Genomic DNA, 11,255 nt, shown 5'->3' with positions numbered 1-11,255 from the left:
ATCACTAAGCGCTGGAAATGCAGCGAACCTCTGCAAGCGATGCTCTGGCGCAGTTCTTTTGATAAATGGGTGATAGCGGAAAGCGCAACCCTTCATAGGGAGGCAACGGTGGGACTACGAAAATACCCCATAGCACAGTCCTAGGATGACACCCTGAAGGCTTTTCATCAAGCATGCCTTCGAAGAGGAGTTCACTAGGCATACCCTTCCTGGCCCTGCCTGGGGGAGTGGCGACACCGGGGGCTGTTGGCCCGTACGATCACTTTGTGCCTTACACCTACATACGGAACACTTTTGTAACACTGCATTGACGCGTTACTGACCCAAACACTAGCAGCCCTACTCCCACTACGCCGTGAGCCTGACGCTGGCGTTGCACAAGATGATGGCCCTTTCCTCCTCGACAGATCCTGAAAGCTGTAGCAGTAGGTTTCCTGGTCCTCACACAGGATATACTCCACAACTAATATCTCCCACTTGCGGTAGCACACCAATGATTTCTTTATTTGCTTATCATTCTTTTCCTTTTTTCTTGCTTTTATTATCTTGTGTCTCATTATTGTTTTAGTTTTAACGGTTGTTATATTGTTATGAATATCGAAACGTACACATACTGCCCCATTCCTGCTTGCATCTGTTAACAATAACTGTTTCGGACAATCCATCCTGTGACTGTTTAATGATACAGGCCAATGGAGGCCGTAGATAAGATCACATCCTTTGTATTGCATCACCAGAGAACATGGCGAATAGTTATTATGGCCATGTTGCTATATACTCTCTTAAGTTCATCTTGGTTTACGAACTCCTTTGGTCATCCTACACCTTGGGCTTTGTTGTGGGTTGCTGTTTCCCGCTATATCCTCCTTTCCTAAATAGACCTATCATTTATTAGATATATGATTCCTCAAACGACACGTCCTCGTGTGCATATTTGATTTGTATAGTATGAAACAAGTGTAATACAATGTGGCAAACTGTTGTTTATACTAAATATTTCTGTATGGCTACAGGATGTAATGTTACATTTTTACATCTATTTGTATGGTATGCACTGTGAATAAAGAACAAAATGTAATAAGATATTCAAACAAAAAAAATAACTTCAGTGGTTAATTGGAGTTATGAGGCTATACTGCCACACAATCCGGGCCTAGCAGCTGAAATAATTTAAAAAACACAAAAAGTTCAAGGTTAACTCTTCTGGATAGTTGAAGTGTGTTTGGAAATATATGAATACCTTCCCTTGTTTCTTCTTAAAACGGATACATGAAAATGTTGTTTATTCACATTTGGTACACATGTAACATGCCCATGAGGCAAAAATCCTGTTTGAAAAAAAAGGCTTTAGGCAACAAGAGAAAGCAAAAAAACAGTTTATTCCCCCATCATATCTTTATTCAAGTATTTCACAGCAGGTATATTACAAATTACAGTAAAGGTTCAAAATTCCAGAAGTTTTGAAAATTAAATAACTTATTTCATAGCTAAAGTAAGTTGAAGGTCAAAAATGTAAAACATCCAATGGTAACACAATTCTGAAAAAATCTACTGAATCCAAAATATATCATAGTTGATGGAAACGGTTTACTAAACCCACAAAGCAGACAAACATGTAGCAGTGGATGCATAGTAAACAAAAACAAATTTACAGAATACAAAAGGTAGCAGAACAAGCTCAGAAAGTCAAGCTATTTTTTTTTTCAGAGTACACAGTATGTTTAGCTTTCCAGCTTAACATTCTGTCTCAGGATGGCTAAGCCATCCCCTAAAGTCGCAACTTAATTGTAAATGGGAAGACAGTATCGAAACAGAACTCAACATTTTAACCCACTAGAGTGGCAAGTGCGAAAATCAAGTAACATATCAAAATGTCAACACCAAAATGGCCACAGGTGAGACCCGAGTGTTCTCCTTTGCTGGTAGCAAAATCTAAGGAGCAGCTCTGTTATGTCCAATACAGTTTGAAGGCCCATCAAATAAAATCATACTTTGCTTTGAGTAGGAAACCATATTAGGGGCTTATGCTGTACTTTTTTTAAACAGGTTCATAATAGGAAACCGAACGCTAAAGATGTTAACTTCTTGAAACCTTGAAAGAATAAAAAAAATCAAAAAGCTGTGACAAGATGATGTTGAGACAACAGAGAACATTTAACCCTAGCATTACAGCATGTCAGCAAATAAAACCGTAAGGGAGCTGTCTGTCCATGAAGGGAAACACAGCTTTATAAAGGCCTGCAACACCAGCATTTCTTTGATAAAAGGTAACTTAACATAGTTCGTTTCGCAGTACGGGTTCAACAAAATACTGATCTGTTCAAAGAATGATACTGGAGATGAAAATGCACAATGTCCCTTTTAGCGAAATTTCGAAATGTTCAAATGTTAAACCCCTAAAAATGTAAGAACGTGTTAAAAAATATATGCAGCATCATTCTTGACAAGTGCTAATGCTAACGTGTTTGCACATTAAAATCAGATTTTCTTTTACAGTAGCACACATATAATGTTTGCTCCTACCACTTTAGTAAAACGCCTGTGCAAGTCAAACCATTTGTTCCTAGTTTTCTTTCTGTTGTCAACAGCAGCAAAGTGAGACCTGCAAAACACATTTTAACCAAAACTTGCTACAAAAAATTGGCTACATTTTATTTCTTAAAAGTTTAGTCTGTAACAAATTCCATCGAATACAAAAAGCAGTCAGGTTAATGTATCTGACAGTAAAATGTCATAACCAGTAATTATGGTAATAAATATGAATGAAAAAGACATGTGAAACACCATATATTTACAGAACATTTAAAGAGTTGTTTAAACTCTTCTTATAATCTACAAAAGACCATGTGTTTCTACATGTGTTGCATTTAAAATTGTGTAGTATGGCTGCTATTTTACCAAAGTGTTATTAAGAGTTACAAACAGTAGTGGCGTATAAGAACTTAAAAAAGGACTGCATGTAAAAAGAAAAAACACAACAACAAAAAAAACCCGGTGGATTACTGCAGTTAGCCAAGACTGAAAGTCTATATTACTTTTCGCTGAAGTGGTCTTGTACAAGTCCCTCAGTCATCATCACAATGGAGTAATGTACCTAAGCGTCAGAATGTAAACCTGGTAGAGCAACTATTTGGCTCTGTAAACAGTGATGTTATCTAAAATACAAACGACTGAGGTATGTAATATTAACTGCAGTACCTTAATTGCCTTTTCCTCCCAAAAGATAAATATAAAAAAGGAACAAATAAATCTGTTGCATATTTGGAAAGAAATAACTGTTGCAAAACAAAAATGATAGTAGCGCCAGTCAGCCATATACAAAAAGATTTAGACTTGGGTTTTATGATTTGTGAAATAAATTGAAGTAACGTTCCAACTGGGAACATGAGGTAAGAACTAGATTTCTCTTCTTACATCTCAATCTGCAACTTCTAAACTACACAAGGATCTGAACACTGGTCAGGCCGAGCCGATCCACACAGCAGTAAGAAAACTGAAGATATTCCCACATCCAAGTCGAAGGAGGAGAAGTGGTCTTCAACTTCCCTTTTCTAGATCAATACTGGTATTCATTTTCCAACATAATATTTTCCTTCATTTCATTACTGATTGCTATCTTGACGGCAAGTAATTTCGTTTTACCAACAACCACAGAAGTGCTAGAAAATGTGCATTTATACATTGTGACGGCAAAGACAGACGATGGCAAACGTATTTCAATGGCATAGCACCCATGACTTACCTACTCATTTTTAGGTCAGCAACACCCAAACCCACTATGACATAAATGCTTATAAATAGAAACATTCCAAGAATTGCACCAGTGTGGGAGGAAATATAGACTTGACATATGGCCAATACATAATGGAAGAAGTGATGGCGTATGAATTACTTCTCCCACTGAACCACCAAAAAACATGGTTTGATACATGTAAGAGTAAACGGCCTTAAGCGTGTTAGAAAGTCTTTACTCCTTTTGGAAACTGTTAGCTAATCTGGCAACGAACAGCAACCGAAAGATCGAACTTCCGTCCCCTATCAATTGGATAAAAAGGCACAGTTAAAGGCAGTCGCAAATAGCCTCGTTTTCAAATGCTGTCCAGTTTCTCCAGCTTTCCAAAAAAGCCATCATTGCCAACCTTCAAACAAGTACAACTCTAGTTGCAACAGCACATAACTAAAAAATGCCATAACGAAAAAAACAAAAAGGGAAAAAAAATCCGTCTTAAAATTCTGTATTTTGAAAAGTTGCTGAATCCAGTTTTAATAGTCTCCTGGTCTGTGCCACAAAATTTTCCCCACAACGGTGATGAAAAAACACAGAAGCAGGACTAAATACGTTTGTTGTAGCACCAAAACATGTCCAATCTGGGGTTTATAGGTTTTCCGCTTAGTGAAAACATCTTGATCTGTAATTCGGTTTGGTTCTTGTAGGCTGGTTACTTTCAGGTACCTGAGACAATAGCACCAAGTTTAACAGACAGCAACAGACAAGCAAGCACTCATGACCAATGCTCTGCATAGAGTTGGTGCAATTGGAAATCGAATGGCTCAGCAGAAGAAAACTCTCCCTAGAGCATTTTGAGAGTCCTTTTCTATTGTAGTTGTCACAGGAATGTTTCAAGCATTTGAACTGTTCTCTCCATCGCCTGCAAAAAATTAAACACATTTTCAACATATGCAAAATGTAATAACTATAGTGCAATACAAATAACTCAATTCTGAACATCATACCACTAATTTTGCACTTTGTCTAATTACCCGCAATAGCAGTGATCAAACACCTTTTCAAAGTAAGGACTAAAACATGATCAGAAGAAATGCATTTCTGTTCGACTAAGAGTAGAGAATAAACTATATATTTTAGCAGATGAAGAGCAATAACGACAAGATGAAATCTCTTTCTTCTTTTTAGAGCCTAGGTTTCATTATCGATGGTAGACTTACATTGCAACCACAAACATGATCGGTAGTGTCTAAGTTCACTTTCTTACTCAAAATGCTGAAGAAAATTGCACTGCTCACATCCTTCGGGCCAAGGACATTGATAGCGATGGCACGCATCGCTTCCAGACTCGATTATGCTAACTGTGTCTATGTAGGTCTGCATAACACCATTCGAAACAAGCTTCAAAAAATCCAAAATGAGGCTGCGAGATCGTTATTTCAAATTCCTAGAAATACACATGCTACTCCACTGTCTGCAAGTGAAGGAACAAATATAGTTAGTTTTAAGTTTGGTGCAGTGTGTTCAAATCTTGAAAGGGCAGCACCGAAATGTGTGACCGAAAAAGAAAATAAATATATATTCCTACATGTAGCTTAAGGTTGACACATGATAAGCGACTTATGGTCACCATTGTTCCATAAATGGAAATGAGGTGGACGTAGCTTTGAAGCATTAGTCCCTCTACCCTGTCCCTCTTGTATCATTCTTTTAACTTTATTTTCCCCGCAGGGAACAGAGTCCCGATGAACAAAATGGCAGCTAGCCAATCACAGTATTGCTTTTGGCGCATTGATTCCCAAATTCAAAAAGGATCCGCGTCATTATATACACAATTGAAAATATATTTTAATAACTCCGCAACTACTGAATGGATTTACACCAAATCACAAAAAGGCACTTCCCTGGACCAATATCTATGTTTCTCCCACATTTGGTGTAATTCCGTTCAGCAGTTTGGGCTGTAGCCATGTCTAAAGGTCCTATGGGAATGAACATGGAAAATGCATGTTTTTGGACCCCCACTTTTTCTCTGCCCCGCTTGATGGATCACCGTGAAACTTTTCAGGTACCTTAAGAATCACCGGGAAACTTTTTGGAAAAATTTCGTGAAGATTATTCAAATGATCCCAAAGATATAGGCAAGTCAAAAAACGCTTTTCCTATGGAAACTACATCCTTATTATAACTGTCTACTGGCATCCACCAGTAGGTAATTTAATTAATACATGCACACACAAACACACACACATATATATATATATTATCATCACAGCTTCTTCTTCCTACAAGTTCGTAGACAAAGACACGGCACCGCAACAGATGGTTTTTTCACGATTTTTATTTACACACCATGTGCAAAAAGAAAGTGTATCAAATGGACGGTCTACGCGTTTCGGCTCCTGCCTTCAACTGGACCATAGAGTCCTTCGGTCTAGACCTTACTTAAATATAGTGATATGTGTGAGTACCCTCTACTATTTCCATGGTCATCTAGACCACCAACCCTGCATAGTAGATATATGGCTGGTACATACTAGTAGTCATTTTGCATGAATATATACAATTTGCGTGAAGTACAAAGGTAACCCTATACCAATAACAATAAAGTATTTACAATCAGACCAAGTTCCTTCTATATACAGTGATTTGATATTAAATTTCAATTGTTTCAGTGAAGTACTCTCACTAACCTGTATAAGGAAAACGAAGTAAAGAAGGGAGGGAGGGAGTAGTTTCCAAAGACAATATTTGTAGATATTAATTATCTACAACATTTAATTAAGTGACAACAAAGAAGAAAAAGAATGATGTCTATTGCATTTTTTAAAAAAAATATGAAGTATAAAACAAGGTATTGATGTATTCTAGATAATGCATAGTGTATAAATTTGTGATCTGTGTTCAACCTATTATTTACAATTATATACATCTCTAAATCATCCATCACCATTTGCAGTAAGAGCATAATTTCTGTAAAGTACTTTATCTAACCATATCCTTTCTTCGTTGTGCTTTTTCAATATTCATTGCCTTTTTAATTCTCATCCTCCCTAATCATTCATTATACTTCATTCAATTTTCACATTATATGATCTGATTGATATATATATACATACACACACATATATTGCAAAATAGCAGGAAAGAGACTACTTCTACAACTTATCTGTTAGACCTGACACCCTTGGCGTGGTTTTCCCTTATCTTTTTGCCTCTGCCTCCTGTATTTTTGATGCTGTGCTGGATTTCGTTTATGCTGGTTTAGATGCTTTGGACACTCTGCCACTGCTGATCAGTGCCAGAGTGTAAGTGCTCCCTATGTAAATTATCATATTGATTGGGTATACCGGATTGGCATATTTGTATCACCATGAACTCCCTAGTAAAGTGCACTGTGTGTGCCAGGGCTGGTGATGACAGATGCTACTAGTGGGCCTGCAGCGCTGATTGCGCCACCCACATAAGTAGCACTAAAATGGTGTCTCAGGCCTGCCACCGCAGTGCCTGTGTGCAGTCAGTGAACTGCCATGTCCTCCTGGCCAGTGTCCCCACTGGCTGGGCCTAACCCTTCCCTTTATGTACACATTGGTCACCCCTATGGAAGGCTAAAGGTACCCCCCTGGGCAGGGTGCAGTGTATAGGAAAGGTAGAGCATGTACTAGTGCAGGTAACATGCTCTGGTAGTGAGCAGCAGCCATTTTGTGTGCTCACTGCTGCAAAGTTATCTAGCTCCATAGACTAACATGGGGGAGGCTGGTCCCAATGGATACCAGCCAATCTTCTCATAGGAACAAGATGGGACATAAGTGATTGATATCCCTGAACTCAGAATTAAATAACATCTTTTAGGAAAGGTTGTTTTTAAATTCTGTATTTGCGAACAGTACTTTTAGAAAGTGGCTGTTCTCTTGTCTAATCCTTCTGTGTGCCTGGGCCTGCTTGTGGATTGACTGTCTGGTTTGAGGGTGACAGGGGCTGGGGAGCCCCCGGGAGGTTGTCTGAGTTAGCCCGTGCTTGAATGACTGCATCTGCAACTAGAGTGGTGGGAGGAGATAGCACCTGGGAGTGAATAGGGCTCTGCATGCCTGCCACAATACTGGCTCCACCTCCCGCTGGGCGACTGTCACCTCTGCCCCTCACACTGAAAGGAAGAAGGAAGCCAGGAAGCCCCAGTGCTCCAGCAACACCCAGAACTGGTTTAGACCGGGCTCAGGGTCCACTTGCACAAAGACTTCAAAGACTTTTAGGGGTATAAGAGAAGGACCCCATACAACAGAAAATTAGATTCTACAATCAAGAGGAACCTCTGCTCGAAGAAGGACCGCTGGAGAACTGAAGGAAGATTGCCTTGCTGTGTGCTCTAAGGGCTGACCTGTTCTGCTGTTCAACTGAAGCTGAGGAGAAGAGGGACTTTGCTGTGTGCTGTGACCCTGCCTGCTTGACCTACAGACACTTTGCTGTGTGATGTGTCTTCTAACTGAATCTCCAAGGGCCTGAGAAGAGCTGGCCTCCTGTCCTGGAACCCAGGGTTAAAAGGTTCCCAAGTATTTCCCAGCTTCTGTAAAAGATCGTGTGGTGCCTTGCCCCCAGCGAGTGTTTCTGACTGCTGGCCGTGGGAGAAGATCGATGTGCTCATCGGCACATAGTCAGGGGTGACCGGAGGATCGTGTTGCCTCCCTGCGTCAAGAATCACCCTCCACGAACTGGTGGCCATGTGGGCGGTCTAGTTACGACCTGTGGCCCTGAAAAATCACTTGCCGCCGTTTCACCGCTGTGCCCGGGGCCAGAAACACCCTCCAAAGTTTGCCGTTCTTGGTCAGGGCTGCGGAGACGAAGAACGAAGTCGCCGCGCTCTCATTGGCCAAATAGAACGAGCCCCCTCAGTGAACGCCGCGCTAGGATTGGCCCAGCGCCGCCGCGTCATCATCGAGGTCGCGTCCTGATTGGCTGCCGGCGTCTGCATTGTTAAGGGCTTGTCCCGGGAGCCGCACTGCCATTGGCTGACTCCCAGGTGTCTGCAGGGGCTCGTCTGAAGAGCCGCGATCTCATTGGCCTATGCCCCGAGAACCTCGCCGGAAGACACCGGAGCCGCGTTTGAAGCGGAAGAGTGACCTGTCCTCGCCGAGGGAGCCACGAGCAACGCGAGTGTTTTACCGCCCCCGGCCTGCCGTCCCAGAATCAAAGTGCCAGGTCAGCTCCCCGCCGCACGCTGGATTGTCGAGAGCGGGCGGAGAGCTGCCGGGACCGGCCGGGGCTTCGTGTAAAGCTTCTCTCCCACCAAGGTTGCCCCAGCAGAGTAATACAGTGAGGCGCCCTAGCAGGGCTGGCGCAGAGCAGCGAAGGGCTGGTTTTGAGCCCACAACACAGCAGCCTTGTTTTGGTGATAATTTTAAGAGACTTGAGACTGTTTTTAGTAAGAACTTCCTAATAAGCTATTCACAACCATCAAGATTAAGTGCAACCTTTTGATTAAGAGCTATCATCGTGTAACTGTTTTATTTTTCCTGCTGAAACTAGATAAAGATATATATTTACATATACTTACCTGTGTGGTCCCAGTTTGTGGTGTGTTGAGAAATTACTGGGTGTGTTAAGTGCAACTATTATACATTGCCTTGGGGATAAGCCTGTCTGCTCGTGCCAAGCTACCTAGGGGGTGAGCAGGGGTTATCTAAAGTTATCTACTGTGGATATCCTTTTACCCTGACTAGAAGTGTGGGTCCCTACTTGGTCAAAGGTACTTACCTCTGCCAATTAGAGACCCCCAGTTCTAACATTATCAAATCTGTTGTCTTACCTAACAGCATTAAAAATATTATATATTTTTGCTAACTGCCTTTGTAGAATGATTTCAACCAGCAGAAGTGCACTTCTAGTTGTTTGGTTGTGTGTGGTTAGTAGAGATTAGTTAAAAGCCTACTGTACTGGTGCTTCAGACTGGTTATTAAGAAAGTAAGAGAAGTCCGATTCAGGTGAAGATCTTTGTGTGGCATGAGTATAGGAGGGTGCGCCAAGAGACTTGGATGTTCTCCGTTAAGTTGCAAAGTCTGTTGTTTATTACTTAGCATGTGCCAACTAAGTAGACAAACAAGTTACTTACCTCCGGTAACGCTTTTTCTGGTGGATACAGTATCTGCCTGTGGATTCCTCACCTTTTTGAATTACCCCCGTGCCAGCATTCCGCAGAAATTCTTTTCCTAGCTCTACCAGGTTGACGAGGACGTCATAATAGCACGGCTCCGCTCGCGACATTGTAAGACGTCATCGGAGCCATAAGAAGACCTAGTCGGCGTGCTGACGTCAGTTCCACCCATTTTTTCCGTGCCCTTGAGGCAAACAGACAATATTTTTACAAGTATACACAGTATACATAATACATATACAAATACACATAGTATATACATCAACAGTATGGAAAAAGCCAACAAAGCACTTCCTAGCAGAAAACTGTAAGCATGAAAATGACATATTAAAAACATCCATGTCAAACAGTTATGAAACAGGAGGGCAACGGGGAGGCGGGTGGGTCAGTGAGGAATCCACAGGCAGGTACTGTATCCACCAGAAAAAGGTTACCAACTTGTTCTTCTGATGGATACATCAGCCTGTGTATTTTTCACCTTTTGAACTGAAACCCCAAGCCATTCCTCTCCCGGAGGAGGGTGTCCACCGGACTATACCACAAAATCTTGACAGGAGATTTAAACAAGGACGGCTGGTCAGGCAAACAAATGAAAGCTGACAAATAACCTTTAACTGTAGCCACAGCACAACCCTGCTGAGCCAAGAAAAGAGAGAAACTCAGCACATCAGACAAACGTGCCTTCAAAGGATCAATGGACCTCTCTCCATACCACTTCACAAATTTGGACCACCTGGAGGAATAAATAGATTTGGTGGAGTGTCTCCTGGATGATAAAATAACATCCACCACATCTAGAGGGAGAGAGAAAGAACTCAGGATGCCCCGTTCAATCTCCAGACATGAAGGTGCAGCCTGTGGGGGTGTTGAACCTGCCCCTGCCATTGTGAGAGGAGATCTGCCCTGAGACGGAGAAGGAGCGGAGAGTGCTATGAGAGGTGAAGTAGTTCTGTGTAGCACACCCTTCTTGGCCAATCCGGTGTGATTAATATGACTTGGGCTCGGTCTTGGCGAACCAGCCTCAGAACTCGAGGAATCAAGGGTATGGGGGAAAAGCGTAAAGGAGCTGTGAGCTCCAATCCAACTGAAACACGTCCCCCAATGCTCCCTGCATCAGAAACTAGGGACTGCAGAAGCACGGGCAGTGCGCGTTGTCGCGAGTGGCAAAGAGGTCCAACTGAGGAAATCCTCACATCTTGAAGACGAGATGAAGCTGCCACTCGTGATCGGCCAAGTATTGCAGAGTGAAACTGTCCGCACGTACATTTAGCACACATGCCAGATGATTTGCCATTACATAAACCGATGGCCCTGCGCCCAGGACCAGTCGCAGAACCTCTCTGCAGAGACGATACAACCCTACACCTCCCTGTTTGTTGATGT

The 11,255-nt window shown here is 41.9% G+C and overlaps 1 protein-coding gene across 3 annotated transcripts in view; it reads right to left on the bottom strand.

Annotated features, from left to right (window-relative positions):
- Positions 1-1,376: 1,376 nt before the first annotated feature.
- The window catches only part of ATAD2B (ATPase family AAA domain containing 2B), a 974,520-nt gene continuing 964,641 nt past the window's right edge, over positions 1,377-11,255 (bottom strand). For 2 of the 3 annotated variants that reach the window (XM_078647713.1, XM_078647714.1), the window contains exon 28: positions 1,377-4,649. In XM_078647713.1, coding sequence (XP_078503839.1) covers positions 4,608-4,649 — 42 coding nt within the window. In that variant the 3' untranslated portion in view covers positions 1,377-4,607. The remainder of the gene's footprint in view (positions 4,650-11,255) is intronic. The other variant, XM_078647715.1, reaches the window with a different exon arrangement.

Source organism: Lissotriton helveticus, chromosome 6 (genome assembly GCF_964261635.1).
Source record: "Lissotriton helveticus chromosome 6, aLisHel1.1, whole genome shotgun sequence".
In the NCBI taxonomy this organism is placed as follows: Eukaryota; Metazoa; Chordata; class Amphibia; order Caudata; family Salamandridae; genus Lissotriton; species Lissotriton helveticus.
The sequence above is the reverse complement of the archived record's forward strand: the minus strand, read 5'-3'. Positions and strand labels throughout refer to the sequence as shown.